Source organism: Globicephala melas, chromosome 10 (assembly GCF_963455315.2).
Source record: "Globicephala melas chromosome 10, mGloMel1.2, whole genome shotgun sequence".
Taxonomy (NCBI): Eukaryota; Metazoa; Chordata; class Mammalia; order Artiodactyla; family Delphinidae; genus Globicephala; species Globicephala melas.
In genome coordinates, this window is record NC_083323.1 from 38984176 (window position 1) to 39011153 (window position 26978).

At 36.6% G+C, this 26978-nt stretch overlaps 1 protein-coding gene across 3 annotated transcripts in view; it reads right to left on the bottom strand.

Annotated features, from left to right (window-relative positions):
* The window catches only part of SYT1 (synaptotagmin 1), a 533780-nt gene that overhangs the window by 140849 nt on the left and 365953 nt on the right, over positions 1–26978 (bottom strand). For all 3 annotated transcript variants that reach the window (XM_060305537.1, XM_060305538.1, XM_060305536.1), the window contains one exon: positions 4358–4542. In XM_060305537.1, coding sequence (XP_060161520.1) covers positions 4358–4542 — 185 coding nt within the window. The remainder of the gene's footprint in view (positions 1–4357; positions 4543–26978) is intronic.

Consider the following 26978-nt stretch of genomic DNA (forward strand, 5'->3'; position numbering starts at 1 on the left):
CACGGGCCCAGCCGCTCCGCGGCATGTGGGATCTTCCCAGACCGGGGCACAAACCCATGTCCCCTGCATTGGCAGGCGGACTCTCAACCACTGCGCCACCAGGGAAGCCCAAAGCAAAAGAATTTTAACTCCTGTCAGTGATCAAATTAAACCTGAGAAATCTTCTAGAACTCAAATGCACAGAAGTATAATCAGGCTTCAGAAAGGCTTCAGAGTCATTAGACTATAGCTCTACCATCCAACCTCCCACAACTCCCAGATTACATGGTTTTTTCCCTCTGCTCAGAGAAATCTCTTCTGTTCACTTATCCATTCATACAGAGACCCGCAGTGGTGTCTCAAAATGACACCCTCAGTCTCTGAACTGACAAGACTGCAATTTGGCTCTAGCCATCTAACTCTAATTTGATCCTAAAAAACAGACTTGGCATCATCTTACTAGAACTCATTAGGGTGGGAAGATGATAAACAGAGAGTTGAGCTGAAACAGAGAGTTGAGCTGTAGTTGGAGATGCCTTCCATTTTGTTCTTCCTGAAAAGTTTCAGGAGCCTACAATGACTTTGGAAAATTGAAAATTGCCATTATTACATCTGTGCAGAAACCTTTTCAAATCTGGTGAGCCATACACCACTTAATTAGGAAGTTTATACTTGGATGTTTCCTTGAATAGTAAAATGTTGCTGTACTGATAGCCACAGGCAGGAAAACAACATAATTATTTAAATATTAATCTTTTAACTTGGGGTGTTGCTAATAGAAAAATGATAGTAAAGTGACAGGAAAAGACTACTGAATTTAAGGGGAGGACTTGAGGCAGTGAACCCACATTGCCCTTTCAGAACCTCAGCTGTGCGTCAGTCTTTAATACTGTCTGAAAAGATGTGTTGAGAAAATGGCAATGTAGGTAATTTGCCTCCTGTAAGATTTTGATTTTTTTTAATAGCAAACTATTTAACGCACATTTTTGTCTGAAAAAATCTTCACACCACTCCATCATGAAAAAAATTTTCATGGATTAAAATACTTTTTCAAAATCTCTTTCAGAACTGACAATTTACATATGTTTCAGCTCAGTGTCATTTGAAAGAGCTGAGCTATTAAATCGCCTTCTCTCTAAGTGGTTTTTGCCCTAATGAAAGGTGCATGACCATTTCTGCAATTATTCTGCATGGAATAGGGCTAAATTTTTGATAATTTCTCAGTGCTGCTGTTTTATCAGTGAAGTGATTAAGTCTATTCTTGTCCCAAAGGCCGAGCTTAAGCAAGACATTTTCTGTACCATTACATTAAATTAAGACCTATTAAATCAGCAGCTATTATAATATCTCAAGAGCAGTAGTCTCCCCACCACATGCACCAAGGGACAAAATGCAGAGGAAAATGCATGTAAGCCCAGCAGTTCTGAGAATTTGATAAATTGTAGTGGGAAAAGCTGTGTTGGGAAAAAGACCTTGTTTTAAATTTCAAAAATTTAGTGCACATGCTTCTGGCTTGATTCAACATTCAAAAGGTGTTTAGTTGTACTTGGATAAACCATCAGAAGGTGCATTTGTTCATTCTATGTTAAATTGTTCAGATTTGGAATTGATAAGGCATGCTAAAAAGGGAGCGTAAGACACTACATTTTCTTTCTGTGCCCATCTATTAAAACTTGAGCTTTCTAATACTGTTCTATTTAATCAGTAATCTTAAAATGAAAACCCTTTATCTTAAAAAAAAAAATCAATTTAGTTCAGCCTCTTGATGTGTGTCAGAATGGTACACCCTCAGCTGCGGAGCCCCGGCTGCCAGGCCACTAAATGTAGTTGAGCGTTGACTAAGGGTGTCTCATAGCAGAGGAAACCTACCGCAAGGGACAGTCCAGAACAGTCATGAGACATAATACAGATAAGGAGGACACAGAGGGAAGAAATAAAAATTTAAATATCCACACACGTTAGTAAAAGCCGTGGAGAAATGACCTTTCCAGACCTCTGACTTTGCAAGTTGATTTTGCCCCTCTGTATTTTTAGTGCTTTTAAGTTTTAAGCCATTATAAAAGTCTTAAATATGTATCCTTTTCTGTATACAAATATTATGTATCATTACCATTTTGTTATTGCAGAATATTTAAAAATTCTTCCTTGGTTATAAAATCTTATCATAGAGACATATAGTCATGAATATTGAAATTTGAATTTCTGTTAGTTCGTATATGGAGTGAAATGGTACAAGTTACTGATTTCTGTATTTACTATTTTTGAGATCTTGGTCATTTATCCATGTCATAATAGGGGTAATAAACACTGCTACTATCCTATAAATTAGTCTTACATCATACAGAACAAATTCCACAAAGAAAAATACAAATTTCTTGTCCTAGGAAGAAATGCTGTAGTAATCATTTAACATTATTTAGTGTTTTAAACTGTTAATTCTAGCAAACATGAAAACCACATTTGAATTTTAATGTAGTTATGAAAATGATAGTATTATAGTTCCAATGTTTCATAGACATAGCTCAAATTCACATACAAATTATTCAGTACATCCATGTCCATCTAGAAAGTTATTACTACTGTTATTAATCTCCCAAATATGTTGTCTAAAGAAATCTGTATCACGTCCTGCTGGTTACGGAAAATGCTGAAATAAAACAAGACATGATTTAAAGCTTCAGTTTCTATGTAACAAATTAACTGAAAAGAAAAATCCTTATTAGACATCTGTGGTTGAACACTGGCACCTGGGCTTCTGTGGCTGTGATTAGAAACTTTGAGAAAGATATAACCCTTGATACTCTGAGCTCAGGATGAAGCTCTCCGAGTGTGAGTGCAGGCATAGCATTCATTCTACAGCTCTGAAACCAAGCAGAAGTTCAAGTGAAAAATGAGCCTATGTGAAACTGTTGTCAAGAGACATTACAGTGTCTTTGAGCAAAGTGTTTAAAACTCAGGCTAGGGAGAGGGATTAGTGTCCTGAGTGTGTGGATAACTACACAAATGTACTAAAAATACCTTCCTTAACTAAATTGTTCTTAAGGAGATTCATATAGTTAAGAGTTCAATTAATAGTATAATAAGAATTTATAAAACTGCCTATATATGTTGCTATTAGGGAATAAATAGAAAATTTCAATTATTTGAAGGGAAGCATTGGTAATTGAAAATGTTATTTCTCTGAAAAATCTTCACATTTACTTTTTTTTAATATAAATTTATTTATTTATTTATTGGCTGTGTTGGGTTTCTCTAGTTTGGCTTTCTCTAGTTGTAGATAGCGCGCTACTCTTCGTTGCAGTGCTCAGGATTCTCATTGTGGTAGCTTCTCGTTGCGGAGCATGGGCTCTAGGCACACAGGCTTCAGTAGTTGTGGCACACAGGCTCAGTAGTTGTGGCTCGTGAGCTCTAGAATGCAGTCTCAGTAGTTCTGGTGCACGGGGCTTTGTTGTTCCACGGCATGTGGGATCTTCCCAGACCAGGGATCGAACCCGTGTCCCCTGCATTGGCAGGCAGATTCTTAACCACCGTGCCACCAGGGAAGTCCCTACATTTACTTTTTATATGAAATAAGTTGTTCCTTAGAAATATCCAATATGAATATGATTCCAATAGAGAAATGAAGAGACATTTAATTATTATACTTATTAATAGTAGGCTTTATTCTGAACCAAATCACCTAGCTCGTTTAGGAAAGATAGATAACAGTGTAAAGGACACTCAGATTGCTTCCTTGGGCTTGGGAAGATAACTCAGCCAGATGGATTTTATAACTTGCATTATGGTTCTAATTGTCCCTAAGTGAAGAGTTTTGCCTTAAAATTCTACCCCATTCTTTAGAACCAGCTCATACTTCTCTCACTTGCCTTGTATAACTCATTATTCCTGAGCGCTCATAATTGAGCTGGATGTTTGTATAGGGATGGTAGCTTTCATCAAGTGTGATAAATAGCTATAAGACTCAGTATTTAACAGTGATTATGAACAGTGATGATGATAAAAAGATGTCCCGCCCAAGAGGAAGAACAGGTACTCTTTATTCTGTTTCTCTAGCTCTAGGCACAATTAAGAGAGGCTAAACAGATGTAATACAAATGTTCAGGTATCATTCCAATACGCTGGGCCTACCAATTTGGCCTTGATGGTCACGGATGCCCTTTCCTGGTCTATGTGCTTAGGAGACTGGAAAACCCTAACCACACGTTTCCATTGTACTTTGGGATGTTGAGTCATGACTGAAAGGATTGCAAAGGCATTTCTAAAACTATGACAAGTGTCCAGATATTGTTTATTTCTATATTTATCTGGCATAAACGAATAAACTGTCTATTCTTAAATTTTTGATAAAATAAGAAGAAACATGGAATGAATACATTACCTGATCTTTCATGGTCTTCCCTAAGTCTTTCACATCTTTCATGTTGATGGCATTCTTCCCTCCCTTTTCCTTTCCCTTCTTTTTGTTCTTCTTTTTGAACAAGCATTTCTTACAGATACAAAAGCAGCACGTCAGGACTAAAAGGACTGCGACTACGGCTATGGCAATTAAGGCCCACGGTGGCACTGAAAGAAAACAAATGCAGAGACTGTTAGTAATAAAGCATTTACATCTGCAAAACCTTTAAATTCATGGACCATAAAGATAGCTGTTCACTCATTCATGCGTATTTATTGAGCTCTAGGCACACTGTTCTGCATTGCTTTATCCATGTTGTTTCCCCAGCCTAGAGTGTTTCTATCTTTCCTCCCTCGCCCGTCCAGGCATGCCAAATGTCATCTCCTCCCTACAGCTCTCCCTGCCCCTCCAAGCTAGATTTTCAATGATCCACTCCTTCATTTCTTCAGAGCTTACCTCTGGAGTCTGGCCTTTGAGTTCAAGCCCTGGCTCCACCATTTTACTAGCTGTGTGACCTTGGGCAAGTTGCCTAACCTCTCTCTGTCTCAGTATCCTCATCTCTAAAGTGGAGGTAAATTGGTGGGTACCTGATAGTCTTTCTGAATATTAAAATAAGATGCAGTACTTGGCACATGGCAAAAACTTAATATTAGCTGCTATTACTCATCTATCAAATACTATAGGTTCTATTAACATGCCCTGGGCACAGTGGAAGGGGTAGATATTAATCAAGACAACAGAAAGACAAATGTGAAGTCCTAAAAGTAGTGAAGATTAGGAAGAAGGACTTGGTGCTCTGAAAGTCGATCATGGGGAGATTTACCCATGCAGGGTCTCTGGAGGTAGGGCAGCGGTTATAAACCCAGGCTTAGATTCAGGCTTCGCCACTTACAGGCTTCGTAACTGGCCAGATTATGTGTGTTGAATTGCTGTTTGCCTCTCTATAAAATGAGGATAATACTGGTACCTGTTTCATCTCTTTTCAAGGTTGAGTTAATAGACCAAAAATCTTAGAATGGCATCTAGCACACAGCAAGAATTCAATTAATATTAGCTTTTTAAAAAAATATTCAAGGCATAGGGCTAAGTACTGTGGGTGACACAGCTCAGAGTACCTATGAGGGCATAAAAAATGCACATCAATAAATATATAAAAAGAAAGAGGTGAATACACTGAGAGGAGTTTGATGGATATGCTAAGAAATTGAGAGGAGGAAGAGAGAATTTTTAGATAAGAGCGTAGACTTCCGATTCACAGGGTCTGTTTAATAAAGCACACACAAATAAAGACACTCAAGCATTTTTTTCTATGACACGTTGTCCAGCTACTAAAAGTAACTCTATTTTCTCATTTGGCATCCCCTACACATGTGCTTATAAAACAATCAGGTCTCATGGAAACACGGAGGATTTCAGTTTGCCTAGAAAGTCATTCAACTATTGAGATTAATCACAAGAAGCAGTAATTAGATTTGCCTGTTGTAATCAAAAAAGACATTAGTTACTGAAATGGTAAGAAAAAGTGCTATTTTCTTCTAGCTACATAAACATCGTTAGTATCAATGATTGCTGAACACAGGTAGGAGTACTTTGATGACGTAAAAACACCTAAAAATTAACTTCAAAACTGAGAAAATCCGCTCTCTTGGCTCCTTTTGCATTTAGCTTCATAGTGAAGAAGACTTACTATGCGTATTATTCTAGCTTATGAAAGATGACTAGATGTTACCCTAAGGACATATAAAACCATAACTGCTGAAATTGTGTTTTCAGCCAAAGAAAGATTTGTGTGAAAGTTACAGATAAGCCCATACCCAAAGACATGCTTTCTTATAGGTCTCTAATCTCATTAAGCAATCATATTTTTAAAAAAATGTAAAGGGAGCTTATGTAACCAATGATAGCATTCACAATACTTCATTTAAAAGCTTCTACCTCTTTTGATCTAGTTAAAACCCTGCCATGCGTGAAGGAGAGAGCCTGTGTATTCACTGCGGGTGAGACAGTAGAATAATGACCCTTCATTTTGAACCTCGTAAATTATTCTCCTAGTTGGACTTGCGTGATAGTCTCTCAGAGAGCTACATAAAAGTCTCTTAAATTACACAGGGTAAGACAGAGATCATTTGACAACTTAACAAAAAGAAAATAGACAGTGACAGCACAGGAACATTATTTAAAGGAGGTAAAGAGATAGGAACATAGGATTACAGGAAGAAATTTGAAATAGTGCAACTTGAAGGTGAATTATAATCACTGAAAAAAACTTTTGTTTTTGACTTCTGTTTCTTATAGTGCTGCTGTCTTCTAGATTTGCTTTCAGCTGATCTTCTGAATAGCTTAATTTTAACTTTGAATATATGAAATAAACAAAAATTTCCTCACAACTTACTGGTACCTTTAGATGGAATTTTAAAAAAGCCTTAATGCTATCATTTTGTGTACCCATATGAAAACTGGACTGAATAGTTAATTATAAACCACCATTTTAAATTAAATGCAGTTATTTAAATTGAATTTTTGTGCTAACGATCTTATTTTATTTCGTAGAGCAACTAAATTTCGAGAATTTTGTAAGTTTAGTCAGAAACACCATCCACAGTATTATTACTTTGTAGCATTTATAGAAATAAGTTTCAATATTAGTGAGCAAATCTCATGAAATATATTTTGGATTACGCTAAAAATTTATTGAAGACCTACTTATTATGGACCAGCAGCTGTGCTATGGCTTTACATACATTAAATCTCATGTAATCTTCACAGAAATTTTGTTCATTATCCCTTCAATTTTATAAAGGAAAAACTACAGATTGAATAGTAGGAGAAACTGAAATATATTTTTACATCATTAGGTTAAAAATATGCATATTATACATGTATACAAAGGAAAAGTCCTTGTGGGGCTGTGAAGCCTGTTTAATAGGACATTTTACTTTTGAAAAGAAATGGAGAAAATAACAGCAAAAGATGCTGCTAAGAGTGATTTCTTTATTTTATTTAAATATAAAATATAGTTTCAATCAAAAATAGGCTCATCAAAATATTGCTACTGGCAGAAAGCTATCAGCTTATAGTTATTGCTACCCAACTATCATTAAATGGAATTTTATAACATGAATTTTAGCATTTAACTTAAGGACCTTTCAACAGAAAATAATAGACTAATGTAAAAGCTCTCCATTAAAAGTGTTATTTTCATCTTCTAGTTAATGAATTAATCTCACATATCATTTAACCTGAAGGTAAACCGATGCATAAGAATTAAGTCAAAGTCAATTCTGCTTCTGATGTTTTAACTTAGATTTTGTGGTACACAGAATAATGAGTCCTCAAAAATGTCCACATTCTAATCCCTGGAACCTGTGACTATGTTACCTTACATAGCAGAAAGGACTTTACAAATGTGATTAAGGATCTTGAGATGGCGAGTTTATCCTAGGTTATCCAGATGAACCCAGTGTATTCACTATGGTCCTTCTCAGTGAAAGAGGCAGGCAGGAGTTTCAGAATCAGAGCGATTTGAGGATTCTGTGCTGCTGATTTTGAAGATGGAGGAAGGGACCATGAACCAAAGAAGGTAGGTGACCTTTAGAAGCTGGAAAACGCAAGGAAAGGGATTCTCTCCTACAGCCTCAAAAGAATTAGTTCAGGGTTTCCCTGGTGGCGCAGTGGTTGGGAGTCCGCCTGCCGATGCAGGGGACCTGAGTTCGTGCCCCGGTCCGGGAGGATCCCGCATGCCGCCGAGCGGCTGGACCCGTGAGCCATGGCCGCTGAGCCTGAGCGTCCGGAGCCTGTGCTCCGCAACGGGAAGAATTAGTTCACATAGTCGTTATAAAAAAACAACAACAACAAAAAACTATGGAGTTTTCTCAAAAAAATTAAAAGTAGAACTACCATGTGGTCCAGCAATCCCATTCTGGGTATTTATTGAAGGAAACAAAAAATCACTCTCTTGAAGAAATATCTGCACCACCATGTTCACTGCAGCTTTATTCACAATAGTCAAGATATACAAGTAACCTAAGTGTCCATCAATGGATAAATGGATAAAGAAAATAAATGGATAAAGAAAATAGAATATTATTCATCCATAAAAAAGGTTCCTTCTGTCATTTGAGACAACATGGATGACCCTTGAGGGCATCAGGCTAAATGAGAAGTTAGAGACATAAGTCATACAGACAAATACTCTGTGATGTCAGTTAAATGTGGAACCTACAAAGTTGGAACTCATAGAAACAAAGAGTAGAACGGTGGTTACCTGGGCTGGGGGTGGGTAGGGGAAATGGGGAGATGTTGGTCAAAGGGTACAAACTTTCAATTATGAGATGAATAAGTTCTGGGTGTCTGATGTACAGCATGGTAACTGTAGTTAACAGTACTGTATTGTATACTTAAAATTTGCTTAGAGAGATCTTAATTGTTCTTACCACATACACACAAAATGGTAATTATGTGAGGTGATGGATATGTTAAATGACCTTATTGTTGTAATCATTTCACAATATATACGTATATCAAATCATCATGTTGTACAACTTAAACTTATACAATGTTATTTGTTAATTACCTATCACTAAAGTTGGGAAGAAAGAAGGAATCAGCCCTGCTGACAATGTGATTTTAGCTCAATTAAACACATTTTGGACTTCTGACCTCCAAATAATAAATTTGTGCAGTTTTAAGCCAGTGATTTTGTAGTAAGTAATTACAGCAGCAATAGGAAACGCAATAGAGACAAAGCAGACCTCAAGAGATTTATAACATATGCTGCATATAGATGACTATGCAATTGGAATATTAATGTGGGCTATTTCTGTATATGTGGTGATCTTTTCTTCTTATTCACCGTTTTTATCTATGCCTTCTGCAACCATTTTCATGATACTAACAGTGCACTCAAGACTCTCTCAGAGATAACCAATGATTTTCTTCTGGCTAAACCCAAACTACATTGTCAGTGGTATGAAAAAGTCTTGATCATGTATTCCTTCTTGAAAATTTCTTCTGCTTTTGTTTCTACTACCCTTACCGGCACCTCCTTCTGTGGCTCGGACATTTTCTTCTCTTTCCTTTCCCATTCCCCAGTGTCAGATGGAGTTGTTATTCAAGGCGTTTAGCTCTGTGCTCATCTTCACATTCCCTCGTTAATAAGCACATCATTTCCCATGCCTTAAACTGTAGGTCAGTTACTGTCCCTTCTTCTGTTCTCTAGAACCGTGTTCCCAACTGTCTAGGAAATGTTCCCTATGAATCTTTCATCATCTTCTCAAACCAGTTCTCAAACCAGCTATGTGGCTTCTGTCAGTGCTTTTATAATTTCCTGCCTTAGACGTTGGAACCACGTGGAAATTCTAATTCCCATTTCCAACTGATTGGCAAGTCTTGTCATTTCTTTGATACATTTTATATGTTTTTTTTTTTTTTTTTTTTACATCTATTTGACTTGGAAGGTTTGGGCCTGACATTACCTCCCATCTGATCTCCCTTCCCATCAGTTATCTCTTCTCTCCATTTTGCCCATCCATTGTCATTGAACAAAACTTTCTTTTTTTAGAAAATTTTATTGACGTATAGTTGAATTACAATGTTCTGTTAATTTCTGCTGTACAGCAAAGTGATTCAGTTATACATATATATCATTCTTTTTCATATTCTTTTCCATTATGGTTTATCACAAGGTATTGAATGTAGTTCCCTGTGCTACACAGCAGGACCTTGTTGTTTATGAGCACAACTTTTCTCATACATACTTTTCAGTCATTTTGTGCATAGCGTTCACAGTCCTCTGTGTTTGGCCCACCCCACCTATCCACCTTTCTTTCTCACTGTTCTCCTATACCACCTGTAGTCCCGTCAGACAGGGCAACTCATTGTACTTTGCTCAGTTCTACCCCCATGTTTTTCTAAAGCAGATTCCTTCTTTTTTGAAATGGCTTTTCTTCTTCCTCTTTGGTCATTTAAATAATACTTACTTTTCAAGGCTCAACACAAGTCTCACTGAGTGTTGACAGATTTTTAAATAAAAATATTGCATATATTTGCTAAAATTTCCCCCTCCCAGCCAGTGGGAAATGGGGACTATGTGGTATAATACACTGGGTGGTTTGTTAGACTGGCATAAAAATGACATATAATGTAAAAATAAAAAGACAAACCTGTAAAAAAATGTATAAAAGGTATTTAATAAACTCCTTCCTACACATGAAATTCACTTCTTGCTGACTTAAAACTCAGCTCTTTGTAGATTATTCATGACATGAAGCATGGATATTTAATGCAAACACAATAAAATTAATTTGGAACCAGTTAGAAATAAATTTCCATTAGCTGGTCTTCTGTTGGAAAAACCCCAAACAACTGTTTTCCCTTATCAAGAGAGGCTGTCCTTTCATGGGAAGTCGGCCGTTTAAAAAAGTAATTATTTGATCAAACACATATTTATGGAGCATCTATTGTGTGTCAGGCATTTTTCTCAGGTCTGGGATACAGTGCTAAGCATGGTTTCTGCAATCATGAAGCTTTCTGTTGACTTCCCAGGTGTTAAATCTAGGTCTAATTTACTTTTTTAAAAAAGTAACTTTCCGTATTTGCCAAGCTCAGTACTCAGAACATAATATAGTACATTTTCAGGTAGAAACTACATGGCTTAATATGCCCCTGTGGACAAATTTAGAACTCCAGGGGTATGTTTATTGATGAACTCAGCAAGTAAATATTCTTTCTACAATAAAAATGTAACTCTCCAACTGAAAAGCCTCATTTCCTGCCTCAACCCCTCCCCCCCCACAGGGAGTTTGGCAGTAAATAAATTTCTTAAATTATTTACTTAAGGGGCCCTGACATATACGTAAAGAAAAAGTAGACACTCCAAATATCCTTTTCTTTAATAGAGCAAGAAATATCCTTTTCCTTAATATATGGTGAAATCAAAGATAAAAGTCTCACCAAGAACAAGGGTATTTCAGAGAGTACATTTATAAAAGGGAAAATTTTAGCATTACTGATAGCAGTCATGTGTGTCAACCTTATGCTCCCAGATCTGAAATCTACTCATCAGACATGCGTTGTGCCTCAGACCTACAGAATGAGCAGTTGGCGAGAAGAGCTTTTTCTAATTTACACAAAGTGCCCTATGGCTGAGGGGAGGCCTGCTCAAGCTCTTCTAATTCTGAGCTCTCACCTCCAAAGAGACTTTTCTTTCCCCTCTCTGAAATACCTGACTCGGTACTATCTGCTTAATGGTGCTCAGTAAATGGCTTGAAAGAAACCCACGTCCCCACATTCTTGAGCTCAAGTAGGAGAGAAGTAGACAGTCTCTGAGGCCCACCACCCTCCCATGTGTGTCTTCTGTGGGTCAGCTACTCAATCCCATGTCCTCGGCTCTGATCCTCTCCTTCCTCATTCCCAGTTAGCTACTGCAGTCTCCTAGGCTGGCAAACTTTGGAGGATTTACTCATTGGGTTCAAGGTTTAATGGAGGACAAAACTTACTGTTTTTTGTCTTTCTGCCTTGATTTCACTTTCTGGAGCAGCTCTGCATTATCTTTCCATTTCGTTCCCATCTATCATATTAAGAAACAACCTTAAATTCATAACTCTTTCACAAGATGAGCCATATTTTCCTCTCTGAGAAATGTAAGCTTGTACTTTTATATCAATTCTTGTTATGTGAGCCAAGAGCGTCAAGATACACAGGTAATATCATTGCTATGGCCACTGCAAAAATTCAGCAATATCTTCAAGCATTTTCTACCTTTGATGTCTCTCTGTTTGTCATATGAGTGCCTCACCACTGCACTAAGGTATGTGTAATTCATTTTATGAATAATTTATATAAAAACTTAATTCTTACATTTACTGAAGATTTTTGCCAACTTCCAGTTTTACCCCATACAACCCATCTTTCTAGATCATTATACGTTGATGCAAGATACAGAATACAATAGAAAAATAATAATTTTGCTCTTAACCAGTAGGAAAAATAATCTGTATGTCAGAGCTTTGCTTTTAGACTGTTTATAAATAATTATTAAAAAACAGACAAGGATAATCATTTTTCAAAAATTGGCAAAAAAAAGGGAAAAAAAAGAAAATAAGCCTTGCATTTTAAAGCCTTTTCTAAATTACAGAATGCAAATGGAAAAAAAAGTTCTGCAAATGTGTGGATTAATACACTCATTAACCACCTCTGCAGACAGACTGTTAAATGCAAGGTTTGAAATAGTGTATGAAGTAATTCAGAATATGGCTTAAGATTAAACCAACCAGTCAAAGGTCAGAATGAAGAATTTCTCATTATAGACCGAAATGGCTTCAAAGACCATGCATTCTTGGCTTCTGGGTATTAAACTTATTTTTCTTCACTATTTAGAATGGTAGTTCTAAGCGCCCTTTGAATTGTATGCTCTTTTTAGAATATGACAAAAGCTATGGGCTCTTGATGGGAAGATGTGTGTATGTGTGTGTTGTGTGTTTAAATTTCCACACAATTGGGAGTGTGTGGTACCCTTGTGGAGATTACAGTTCCCTAGGTCTAGAAGACCATTGGATTCTGAAGTAAAAACTCCTTTCTGAGAGCATCAGAGTAAAATTCAAGATTAGTGAGTTAGGGAAAATGTAGTCTTTATTTGGTCATTTAACCCTTCACTTATTTCTTCTGGGCAGTCTGCTGTGTGCTTATACTATGCTGGGGGTGGTGGGGAAACAGAACCCAGAGAAGATGGACCCCTTTATCTAGGAGATTATGAAGACTAACTCCCAGGAATAAACTACAGGAGACAGGAGGCTATACAGAGTTAAACACAGAATTCAGTGGAGTAGGTGGGCTCGGCAGGTAGCAGGTTAGAGAAGAGCAAGATAAAAGGTCCTAGATTTCAAGGAAGGCTTCATGGAGGAGGTGAGTCTTGAGGTGAGCTTTGAATCCTTGCTTGGTACACAGTGAAAATAGTGTTTTGGGGACTCCAGTTCTTTTCTTCCCTCCTTCCCTTCCTGACTCCCTCCTCTCCTGTCTATCTGTCTCCCTCCTTCCCTTTTTTCCTTTCTCCTTCCTTTCCTTTGGGTTTTAGACTCCTTTTAATCTAACTTATCACCCAGTGACTACCTTGCTAAACAAAGCTCTCAATAAGACACGGACTTATGAAAATCTACATTAGATTTTTTTTATCATAGTAAATGGAAAGACATTTCTTTGAGGTAAACACACGTGGCCTTCCCTGAATACCCTTCAGAATTACCTTCTTAAGAACACATTTCCTCTAATGTAGTTCTGTTCAGTTTTCCAATATGAGCCCCTGACAGAAAGCAAACTGGAAGATGTGTCTGTATAAATATGCTGTAAAAATGATCCAAGTCATTGACTTGAGTCAGCTACTCGTGGCTTTTTAAGGTGGATGGATTGCGTAAAAAATAATGTAGGAGAGAGGCTCGCTCATTCATTCATCCATTTGAATGTCTATTTAACACGGTAATGCTCAACACATTGGAGGAATAGTGAAGTTTGAAACAATTTTCTTAATCAGCTTCCAGTCCAGTTGGTCAGATTTGATTGACAGACATGAAGCAGTTGTGAACAATACCAGATAGCACGTTAAATGCCAAATTAAATGGGGCCTTTTGTTAGATTCTAATTCTATATAGTCACAGCAATCTTATTCTACTTGTCCGATGAGCACTAGTTTAGAATTATTTTTAAAAACTTTAAAATTTAATAAAGTTAACACATAAAAAGACTTCAGTAAGATACACTGCTTTGATATGCACAAAATCACAACCTATACATTGATACATTTTTACCAGAACCTCTATCCATTGATCTGATTTCAGTATGTGTTGCTCTATTGAACAAATTCACAGTCCCTGCTGAATAACTTATTAAGGTTATTGATGTTTCTGGCTGAATGCAAGGATCAGTCTTGGTAACAAAAATTAGTCGACTGAAGTCCATTTTATCTGCACAGGTATTAACCAAATAATTAATTTTATAAAATGCCTGTAATAATCGTCTGCTTTCAATGATGAGGCCAAGTCATCCATATCTTCACAATATTGGAATGTCTGAAACTTGACATGGAAAATGACATTGGGTCTTCAGGCGGAGATAAGCTCCCCTCACAGCTTTCAGGGGATTTAGATAAGGCTCCCGAGTTGACTCCGGAGCTTGCTCTGCAGCCTCCAGGGAGAAGTGTGTTGGTAAACATAGAGGGATGCCAGGTAAGTTGGCAGAGATGAAGGCAATTCACTCACTAATCAGTGCTGAAGCTCTTGGAAGTTTGTAACAGTTTTCAATCATGCTGTGGGCGACACAATTTTGTGGTTAAAGGGAAATCCATTTATCCTGTAACATTTGTAGCATGTCTCTCTCGAGTTTTGATTTCTAAGTTCAAAACTAAGAAAAATTATGTCTCGGGTTTTTTCTTCCCATAGCGGAAGCTAACTTTCTTCTTGACTTTTGTTTGCTAAGGCTTCAAATTAAGCATCTCTTGGATCCTGATGCAATTAGTACTTGGTTTTATTTTGATGCTTTGAATTTGGTCAACTAGGTCTTTAATCTGTTGTCTGTTTTTGGCAAAGATGCCAAGAAAAAAAAGACTTTTCCAAGCATTGAATATAGCACCCGTTGTTAACTTTGGAATAATTCAATAGTTGAGAGTCTACTTGTTTCTTTACTAAGAAATTTAATGTTATTAGGATGAAATCCAATTATGATAAAAGAATGTCAGGTAAATGGGCGGATATATTCCCTGCTTCCCTATGCTCTTTTATAACAGTTAGAAGAAAGAGACAAACAAAAAGGCCGTTTGGTTTCATTACCTGCTTTTTGGAAGGATTTTTCTCCCCTGTATTTCCTGTTTATTATTCTAGGAGCAAACGATGCGTTTTCAGAATTCCCTGTAACTTGGAGAGATTTGATTGTACTGACAGGAGAACTGTGTGGTTGCCGTGCATGAGCGAAGAAGGGCAGGACATTCGAGTCTTTCCAGTCATGAAAGGGAAGCGTCAGGTTCATTAATTTCATCACTATACAAAGTGACAGGTAGACAACAGTGAAAGCAAAGCCGCCCACTTGTCTAGCTATCCACAGGACATTTTGCCTTGATGATCCGATGGATCGCTGCTGCTACAGACCACTCTTACTAATTTTCCTTTCCAACTGTTGTTTTCTCTGTTTATCTCAGTCTGTTTCTCTCCTTGGCAATTTTATGTGTCCAATTCACAATCTGTAGCGTCATTTCTTTTTTTTTTGTTTCCTGGTTCTTGGATGTGAACTTTCATTTTTCATTTACAGCTCCCAAGATCCTTGATTTATTTCCTGTTCTTGCTTTTGACGGGGTTTCCCTATGCTGGTCAGTCTTGTATATGGTGACTTTTTCTTTATTTTTTCTTTTTCCTTTTAAATATTATTTCTCTTTTGTTTAGAGCTCGTGCTTCTAAGCACCGCAGCAGTGAGCATGTGACCTCAAGGCCCTGCAAATCTTGTTGGTCTTTGTAGATTCTCACAGATGTCCACTAAGAATGTAGAATTCCTTTTATTCTCTTCTCTTTGTCAAACTCAGTTATTTCTTCCTTTGAATGACTCCCAATAGACTTCCTCCAAATGTCTACGTGAGTAATACCACGCAGGAGCCCTTTGCGTTGTCTCTCATCCACATTCATTTATGCCTTCTATTATCACGTATTGATCCTTGTTTTCTAGTAGCTTTGTGATTTGTCTCTTCAACATGAGGAGGCTATCTGAAGAGGGATACTGATATCTTCCTTTCCTTTGCCTTCTATGAAGTATCAGTTGGGTTGGGTACAAGGGTAAGTCTTAAGTAAATGCTTATTGAATAAATGAAAGTATAATTAGAGGCAGAGACAGCCTTCTTCAAATACTGTTTATACATAGGGCCTGGTTCCTTGGACACCTTGTTGAAACTAAAACGTACACTTAAAAAAAAAATACTACAGATTAAATCATGATAAACCTTCATACATACATCAACTTTTCCAGATTATTTAGAAAATCTGTGCAAGCATCCCTTATTTTTTATTCCAGATAGACTATGGAAAAAGCAGTAAACTGGCTTATTTTTTTCTGTCAATTATTTTTTCTAAATGATTTTTATGTCATATATCTCCTTAAAAGATTCGATTAAAATCGTACTAGTAATGCTGGTATGCCTTTTCCTTTCTTATATCCTACCCCTGCAGTATTTCCTAATTCAATTTCTCATTTATATAGTTCTTTCATTTTATGACACCCTTTCACATTACCTCAACTGATTTGACCCTAAAAGCCAAATTGTAGAGTAGCTAAAGTGGATACCATAATCTCCATTTTACAGATCAGAACACTGAGGATCTGAACTATGGTTCCTGTAATGTGATTCCTTTTAGAGTTGAGATCAGACCTAAGTCTTTGGGGTTCAATTTTCATGTTCTTCTTATATATTGTGGCATTCTCTCGTGTCCACATTGACAGATGAGCAAATATTCACTAATTATATCACTTCTAAGAAGAGTTTAGTTTTGTGAACATATTTGTATATTACTGTCAGGTTTCTCTTAACTGAAATAAGTTTTAATTGTTTATGCCAAATCAATGAAAATCATTTGTCAAAAAATATTATTGATAATCGTAACAGGGCAACATCAGATATAATAAGGATCATGGATCTTGACTCCAAGTTCTGCCACTTAAATTGCTAAATCAATTTGATCAAGTTATTTAAACTTTCTGAACCTCAGTTTCACCCTCTGTAACAGGGGAGGTGGGTGAAGCAAGGAGATAATGATATAAACTCTGACTTGTGATATGTAAATTTATGACATGCAAAGTGCTTAGAATGGTAGATAATATGAAGGAAAGTTTTAAATGTCAGTGTTATTTGCCAGCAATTCCGATGAAATTTCACAATTTGAAAATGCTTAAAACTTGGCAGAAAAAACAAGTTCTGAACGTTACGTGGATAAAAGATGAAATACAAGCAATTTTGTATGTATTGTACAATTTCCAGTATGCTCAAAGTGTTCTGCCCTAACAATATATCCGAATGTCAGGGTAACATTCTAAAATAAAGATTGCTGTTGAAAAACTGAAACGCAAAGCATTTTGGTAGTCATCAAGCTATTTGTGGATAAATAATAGAATGAATAGATCAAACTTTGGGGGAACATAAATAATTGTCCTTCAGAATTGCACTGGCCAACAATTGTTTATGTTATTCAAATAGTGCAAGCAGCATTAGAATAATATTAAGTTTGTATTAATGTAAATAAACATGTACTGCTTCGTATTTTCAGTAATTTTTCAGCCCAGCTAACACTTCCTGAGGTAAACCTTTTTATTAAGCAGTAAAGATATTAGTGGAAAGATTTTACTCTTTCTACTGGCAAAATGGTAGATTTTGCTTGAACACACTCCCCGTTTTATAGTGCTTATGCATTAATAACAACATGCTCTTGATGCTGTTTTTTTTTCTCCTTAAAAATTGGCCAAGTATTATAAGAGACTGAAAAGCTATCTTGAATTCAGCATTTATTGTTCAGTAACTATTTACATACACATTTAAGTTATAATGATCAATTTTTATTAAGAACCAACTTTGATTTTATACCATTTGTTTCCATTGAATAATTTATAAAATAGTTGGGTTTATTATTTCATTTAGGTAATATCCTCATTCACAGATGGTAAATCTAAAGTACCAAAAATAATGACTGTCCTAAGATTCTGGGAAAAAACCATGGCCCAATTTGAGCTCAGTCTTTTGAACATCAAGCTCTTTCTACTAATCCAATTTCTGATAATTCCTGTTTCAAATCAATCAACGGTGTTGGGATTTAAACTTATCTAGGATCACAATTTTTGGTTCTTTGCTATTTAAATCATTCCAATGTCATATTCATTTACAGAAAACCTTTATTTTCTGCTGTCTTTGCTCATTTTCAAGAAAATTAAGTTAGGAGCCTATAGTTTTCTTTTGGTGGTTTTGACTAGAATTGAAACAGTAGCTGAAATTTACATTTTAATATGATTTAGTAAAATAGTGAAATAGAAGATTTTCTTTAAAGATTGAAAGCTATGAAACTTAATGGAAGGGATAGCTGTTTTTTTCCCCAGTATTTTACTTATACATAACCATCAAAGTCAAGAACCCGGTTGCTGCACAAATATTGTAATATTAACATGTATGCTTGGAGGATCACTAAATCCAGATATTGCTTGGAAGAAATAGAATTGTCTTACTAGACTAGTGGCCTCCTAAGATTCTTTGGAAAAGGATAGTAGATCCATTTCTTAACATACTGAGGCAAATGCCTTTCAAGTAATAAAAAATTTTATATTTGAAGTTCATCTTAATGATTTTAAATGAAATAATAAAAATGGAGAATTCAGTGAACTGATGTGGGTAAATCTTTTTGACTAAAGGTCAAACTATTATCTCTGAAAAAGATGTTTACTTTAAATTAAATATTGATGGACAGAAAGGAAGAAAATAGCAGAGCACTCAACATAAAACAGGTTATCAGAAGAAGGATCTTGAGGGGAAAAAAAAAGAATGGAGAGCGCTATCTCCTATTGAAAAAGCATTCCACTAACCTCAGAGAATAGCTCAGCTGACTTAAAAGCGGCAACTGATTGTGTAGTAAGTCATTTCGTTAATCAGTGCTCTTTGAAGTCCTACCATGCGTTTGAGACAAATGGAAGAAAACTAAGGACGCATTCTATGGACACTGCAAAAGGGGCAGTAAGTGACCCTATGTTTATGTTAACCTGGGTCAGCTCCCTCCTTGAACCCAGGGTTCCTGACATCACTCCTGGTCCTTCTTGAAGCACATGGTGCTGCCTTGTGCCTTGGTTTTCTCTTTTCCATTCACTCTACCGCCTCTGTGGGCTGCTTTACGCATATATGATAATGTGGGGGAGTCAAGAGAGGGAAGAATACAGTACGGAGTTTGGGGAAGTCATTTGGGGTGATACGTTCTTTGGCACTTTTTCTGATTGTCTCTGAGCAGTCATCTAAATGGTGAAACAGGGAGGGGAGGTTGTAAGTGGTCTGAGGCTTGCATACATTTCCAGGAGAAGAAGAGTTGAGACCTATCTCAGCTTCAGCAGTGCTCACAAGGACGCAGAGAAAGCATTTGTCACCACCAGGTTCCTACCTGGTGAGAAGTGTGTCAGGTGCCTTATTTAGGGATTGTAAGCGTGAGAATCTCAGGTAGAATCTCAAGAACACAAATGTGAAAATGATTAAGATGAGCTTAAGGAGGTAGATTGTTTTGTAAAGTTCCAGTCATCTGTGTAATTGGACATGTGGAATGATTATGCAATGTTTAATGTAAAAAGTGATCTTTGCTCTAGCCCTCACCCCAGTCTCCCCCAATCAAAACCAAAGATTTTACAAGAGCAGATGCTAACACCTACGGCTGGAAAAATATTAGGGGAGAGTCATGAGGTTGGAGTTAGAAGTATTTTCCTTCAGAAAGACGGGATAAATACTGTTCGTTTTAAGTGATTTTGTAATTTTCTAGGCAAAAGTCCAACTATGGCATAAAACAAAATAGACTTCTTGGAAAAAAGCGCAAAGTATAAGGAGAAAAAGTCTTGTTAACACAACTGATCAGAATCATAATTAATATACAGTAATGGAAAATAAGTTTCTAAAATGGCTGAAACATAATTATTATTTGGTTATTGTTCTAAAGCAACACCTAAGAGTTTTACCTTTCTAGAAGGGAATAGATTTGGATTAATTTTCCTCATAAAGCAGTTATTTTGGCATGATGTCAATATAATTTGATTTTTAGTAAAGGTAAATGTTTTTGCGTGAATTTGAATAAATTTGAAATTTAATAACTGAAACAGTAAATTCATAGAAAATCAATTATAATTCTATATATTACTTCAACTCATCGTGGTATACTAAAAGGTAGTAGAGGTTTGGAGTCAAAGAACCCTGAGTTTAAAGCGCAGTGAGTCTTTTTCTTCTTTGAGCCTTTATTTCTCTCCATGAGAAGTGGGAATAATAATACCACAATAATAATTGAGAGAATTCCATGAGGTAACACATCTGACACTTGGCAGATAGATGAGGTTTAATAAATGCTAGTTCTCTTTCCAATTTTATATAAAAATAAATATATATCAAATTCTGTTCTAAAGTTTAATATTTTTCATCCTGAAAGTATTTCTTGGTAACATATTTAAAATGATTAGACCCAAGCAATAAACTATATGAAACCTGCTGGGTTTCCTCTAGAGCCCTGGTTCTATTTGCCTGTCAAAATTTAAAGGAAAAGAAAATTGGCCCAGTGTAATTGCTACAAGTTGGAAGGAATATAGATAATTTGGCATTAATCCAGCATCAAGTAAAGCAGACATTTAAATCTTAGCCAGTGGGACCTATAAGAGAATTAAAGACCTGTTTTCTATGAAGGGAGAGTTAGCAAAAATAAACAGAGTATAGCAGAAGAGACTGAAAATATTGGGGGCAGAGAAGTAGAAATCTCTTAATTTTAAGGATTGATATGTACTGAAAGAATTTTTTTAAAAAGAGCAGATCTGGCATAGCTCATGAAATCTTAGAGGCAATGAAGCTTGGCTGGCGATGATGCCTGGCCATCACTTACACTGTCTCACTGGGTTTTAAGCCTATGGTTTTAAAGTATATTAATTCCTGTTTGAGAAACCTGCGTATTAAAAAAAAAATTATTTTCTTGAAGTATAGTTTATTTGCAATGTTAATTTCTGCTATACAGCAAAATGATTCAGTTATACATACATATATTCTTTTTCAAAGTCTTTTTTCTCTTATAGGTTATTACAAAATATTGAGTATATTTCCCTATGCTATACAGTAGGCCCTTGTTGATTATCTATTTTATATATAGTAGTGTGTATATGTTAATCTCAAACTCCTAATTAAATCTGAATTCCTTGTTAAAGTAGCCTTACACTCAAACGGAACTTTAGTGTATTTGTGGTCCTCTGAGGGAGCACCTTGGGCATCAGTTTCTGAAGGCATTTTGGTGCGCATGTATGTGAAGTAAAGCCACCAATAAAAATTTCTTCTCAGAAGGTTTCTGTAGTATTATGACTGTGCGTTATTAAAGGCAGGAGAATAAGAACAAAGTCTTTAAGATTGTTTTTCTTTGCAGTTCAATGAAATAGCCTTTTTCTCTAACTGCTTATTTACTTCCACCAGTCCTGACAAGATGTTCATTTAGAATACCTGCCAATTTCAAAGCAACCGAGAGAGCTGACTGAAATTGATCAGAATGAAGTAAATGCAGCAGAACAATAGTAGGTAAATGAGAGGTTCTACTCTGAGTTTTAGCAAAACAACAGCTGCATTTGAATTTATTCAAGGCCATGGGAAATAAGGAACAGTTACATTAGAACAAAGAAGAATCTTTTTGCCAGTTAGACTCAGCAAGTTTTGCTTTCTGGCTGGGAATTCCTGTAGGAAAAATAAGTATTTCTAAATCTTTCTGAGGTGTGTTTGCTCCTGGTCACATATATCTCCATGTAATCAAGTCCCTTTGGAAAAGTAAAGCTGAGTTTTTTTTTCTAATGTCACAGTTATGGTAGAAGTGAGAAATTCTCCTTTTATTTAATCGTCTTATTTTACATGCCTCAGTTAAGCTTTAAGCCTACAAGTGTTAGACTATATCAAATTCAGAATATGCAATAAATAGGAAATTCAACTGAATGCCAGTTATTGTGTTTGTAATATTTAAAAACTGTGGATGCACTTTCACCTTGCTTTAAATTTAGAGCTCTGAATTATATTTTCTTGTAGAACTCTGAATTTTAACTCTAGATGTTTTCAGAAAAGGAAGAATTTTTCTTTAATTGAAAGAGTGTAAAATGATGGGGTGAATACAGGGGAGAGGAGGAAGAAAAAGCCAAGGTTCAAATTGGTTATATACTGAATATTTAAATTGATTTATATTGAACATTTCCTTTGTTTTATGTGAAAGAAGCTTCCATTTTCTTCAGGTTCTATTTTCCCTTTTTTTTTATGTTGTTGATTGCGGTGTTCTTATTAATTAATTAATTTATTTTTGCTGTGCTGGGTCTTCATTTCTGTGCAAGGGCTTTCTCTAGTTGTGGCAAGCGGGGGCCACTCTTCATAGCGGTGCACGGGCCTCTCACTATCGCGGCCTCTCTTGTTGCGGAGCACAGGCTCCAGATGCGCAGGCTCAGTAGTTGTGGCTCACGGGCCCAGTTGCTTCGCGGCATGTGGGATCCTCCCAGACCAGGGCTCGAACCCGTGTCCCCTGCATTGGCAGGCAGATTCTCAACTACTGCGCCACCAGGGAAGCCCTATTTTCCCTTTCTTGATCACCAAACTTTCAAATCATATCTCTCAGCAATTGCCATGCAAATGGCTCATAATTCTATTATTTTATCAAGTCACCTCTTAACATTTTCCCTTCTTATCCTCATTTACACACATATATTTAGAGCTGCCTTCACAGCACATGCAATTTTGTATTCAGCTTTTTTCATTATGAATGTTCCCATGATACTACATGGACTTTAATTTTTTCAGACATTATTACAATTTAAGTCAAGCAAAAAGGAATAAAGTGTGATGTTCATTTACCTCACACCAAGCTGAAGAACTAAAAGATGATGACTGCTGAGGCCACATAGGACCACCTCTGATTGCATTTCCTGTCTCTTCCCAAGATGTAAACTCTGCATGAAATTAAGTGTTTTTAATTTCTTATTCCTGTGCATTTCCTTATGCTTTTACATAAGTGTTCTTAGGAACTTTGTAGATTTAACTCTTCATTCCTAAGAGAACCACAGCACACATTATAGTGAAATCTTAACAGCAGTTTGAACTTTCAGTGTTAAGAGTCAAAATAGCCTCAGCAAAATAGCCACAGCAGAGCAGTCAATGCACCGTACGTGATTTGTCTCTCAAATTACCTAAAGACATCCCACATGCCCAGAAATCCATGCTTTGTGTTTTCTATGTAGTTCAGCAGTCACTCTGTCTATCCTGGGAAGCACTATCCTAGTTAACAAAAGTGATGCGGTTCTGGAGTCTCCCACCTCCATGCCTTGTCTAGTTGGCATCCTCACTTCATTTGGATTGTTTGAAAGTCAGGATGCTAAGTCAGAAAAACAAAAGAAAGGAAACATAAAACCCTGCCTTCCAACACTGTCACAATCATTTTGAAACCAGATAAATCAGAATCATTATTCTGTAGTGTTCTTAAATGTGCAATTCATAGGGATACGTAAAATAAAGGTGTACTTTAAGCTGCTCGTCTTCTGAGAATGAGATGTGTTGTTTATTTTCAAAGCAAAACAAAATAATCTCTATTTCTATTAACTGTTTAATTTGCTTCCTCATCTGAGAAGTTGATCTTTTTCTCCTTTAAGTAGTCTCACCCTTAGGGAAATAAAAATGCTAAGCATCAGAGGAAATTCAGGTGTCATTGTGAGGCATCTTAAAACATTTGAGTTAGTTTTCTTCCTACTCTTTTGACCCACTATGTACACAGCAAGGGATTTTCACTTCCAAGGCCATAACCCAGGCTATCAGAGAGGATATGGATGCGAACATCCATTTCCAAAAGTATTTGAGGTTAATAGTGAGATGCTTTTCTTTCTTTCTTGGTTCACTTAACAGTAATGTTCCAGTGGGATGATGATAGATTCCTGGTTTCTGTTTGTTCTGCACCAAAAGTGTGACCTCATTGCAATAACCATTGGCAAGATAATAGTTTAGTTAGTACCAGCCATGGAACTAACACATAATTTAACCTTAATACGTGACTGCTAACCAAAGTCAAGTGTCCAACTATCAAACATGCTGATTGACAGTTTTGGAAGGATAGAAGTTGACTATTTTTCCACATCTCAATTAATATACCTTTGTCAACAAAGTTGAAAGTGAGTTATTGTCTTATTCTAACTTTTAATACATTTTCTTCAGTTTTGGATAAAATTGAATTTTGATACATGCTGCTAAATGTCTATTAGGGTGAAATTTAACAAAACTGTCTCTTGCTCTACATCTTCAATGTCGTTTATCTCAGCTATGGCCACACAGAGACTCTTCTAGCAAGTTGATAGAAGCTATTTTTGTTAGTAAAGTGGTCTCTGCTGGAAAGAATACTAAAGTTTATATTAGCAAGCTTAGGTTTGAGATTTCTTAAAGTTAACTTAAAGGTGAATCATGGATACATACAGGGAAAAAGTACAGTATCCTAATATTTAAGTGTTGTAATGTTGCTACTCAGAGATGAAAATTCAAGTGTAGGATAAACAAATAAGAAACAGATTAATGAATAGCACGTTTCTTCTGCATCAGGCAGAGTAATTGGCATTACAATTTTGGAAGGAGTCCTATTGTTAGGAATCTTTTGGAAGGATACCTACTATTAACAGTGGTAGAGATCTCTTGGTCAAAAAAAAAAAAAGATTTGGATTTATTGACCAGCCCCTTTTAAAGAGCTTGGAACTGGAGCATGAGAAAAATATACATTTCCACCACTAGACGTGCTCAAAATATTCAGTAGAACTCTTGAAATGGTAACACAAATAACTCAGAAGTCACAAGTGTCGGCAAGACATTTGTGCTTGAGATGGTAATGGTTTAATAATTTAAATGCTGTTCTAAAGTAAGCATGATAGCCAAGAATTAAAAAAAATTCCCCAGATACATTAAAATCAGCCTTCAGCTATGGGATTCTGCAGGCCAACAGAGCCTGTGATTCCTTTTTGGGCTCCTATTTTCAACACTAAATGGGTTTGCATTCCAACATTCAGAGGCAATTAAATATACCTGTGCTATTAGAAACTGGAATTGCAAATATTAGTAAGGAAAACGTGTGCTACAAGGCGGAATTTGTTTTGCTGTTTCTCTTGCCGTCCTGCGTGATCATGTTTTGGAAAGACATGGAGGTCACCAACTTTTAGCTTTTACCTGGAATCCATGCTTTTAAACTGTAAATTGTGATTTTTTTCAAAGCCATAAGGGGGTTGGAGAGTCGATCATCATTCTCTGGTAACCTCTTCTCTTCCTACATTTCTCACCTTAGAACAAAATAAGCTGCTATGCATTTTGTATCCTAGGCATATATTTTAATTCAAGAACTGCTTAACGTTGGGATAATCATAATCTAAATAATTCATGTAACACAGTCTCCCTATTAACATACTTCAGTGTCCACCAGATTATTAGGTGTCTGTCTAACAAGGGGGCTGAGCAAGCCTCTTTAGAAATCCACGCTGTCCACCGAAATATGCAAGCAGAAGGGTTTACCAGCATACCTCAGTCTTCTCAGTAGACTTGAAATCCTCTCCTGGGACAACTTCATTGACAGTAAGTAGGTCATTTCAGAAAGTCATTTAAAAAGTCCTCTTTTAGTTTTACAAGAAGTCTTGTAAAAGGCCATTGCTCTTGGGAAAGATACTCTTGGTCGCTTAGACAAATAACCATTCTTCTTCCTCACTCTCTGCTAAGGAATACCGATTTTGTTTAGGTATCATGCAAGGGATTAGTATACTCAAGAATAGCAGGCCCCTTCCCCAGATTGATGGGATGAATTACGATTGAATTAAATCAGTTTTGTAATTCCTTTTTTTTTTTGGTCACTAATTGGTCTAGAGTTGGACATAAGAGCCAGTACTGCCAATACTATTTAAGGGAAATCTGCGGGAGACTACTGGGAAAAATGTTTTCCCTGACAAAAGAGATAGCACCAAGGGAAAAAGACCCCTTTTGCCTTTCTCCCCCACCATCTCCTTCTGGATTGGATTGTTATATTGATAATGTATGGTGTCTGGAGCTGCCACAGCCATCTTGCAATTATGCAGAGACGGTCAAAGGAAACTCAGAGCTCCTGGTTGTAAACTAGCTCTGGGACTGCCTACCCCAAGACTTTATTTTATATGAGACACTTAAATGCTTCATTGTGTAAGTTGCTTGCATCAGTCAAGATGTGTTTGATTATGCAGCAAACCTCAGGGACTTAAAACAACAAAGGCTTATTTCTCATTCACGCTAGAGGCCTTTGTGCAGCAGCAGGGGCTTCTGCTTATTGTAGTCACTCAAAGATGTGGGTTTATGAAGCAAGTACATCTCCAAAATTGCTGGTTTGGGTTCCAGAAGGAAGAGTTTTGGGTGTTCTCACATCTGAATCAAATGTTCTAGCCCAGAAGGGGCACATGTGACTTTCACCCACAACCTAACCTCCCAGAACTAGTGACACAGCTTCGCCTACAATAAGGTGAGGAAGTGCAACTATACCAGTGCCCCTAAGGAGGGACAGTCAGTACTGACGATACCTATATCAGCTTAAGATGAGAATCCTGTTACTGGCAGGAAAAAGCATCCTGAGTATGACGAAGATAATGATGACTAAAATTACTGAATGTTAACTATCTATCAGCTGTTGTGCTGAGTTTTGATGTCTGTTAATACCTTTAATATGTTCAGCAATCTTATAATGTGCTATTACTCTCATACTCTGAAAAACTGTTTCAGACAAGTTTCTTGCTCAAGATCATTTAGTAGCTTAATGTTGGCGTCATGAGGTTAACTTAGGCAGTTCAGCTGCAAAAGTCACCATTCTTAACCATGTCATAA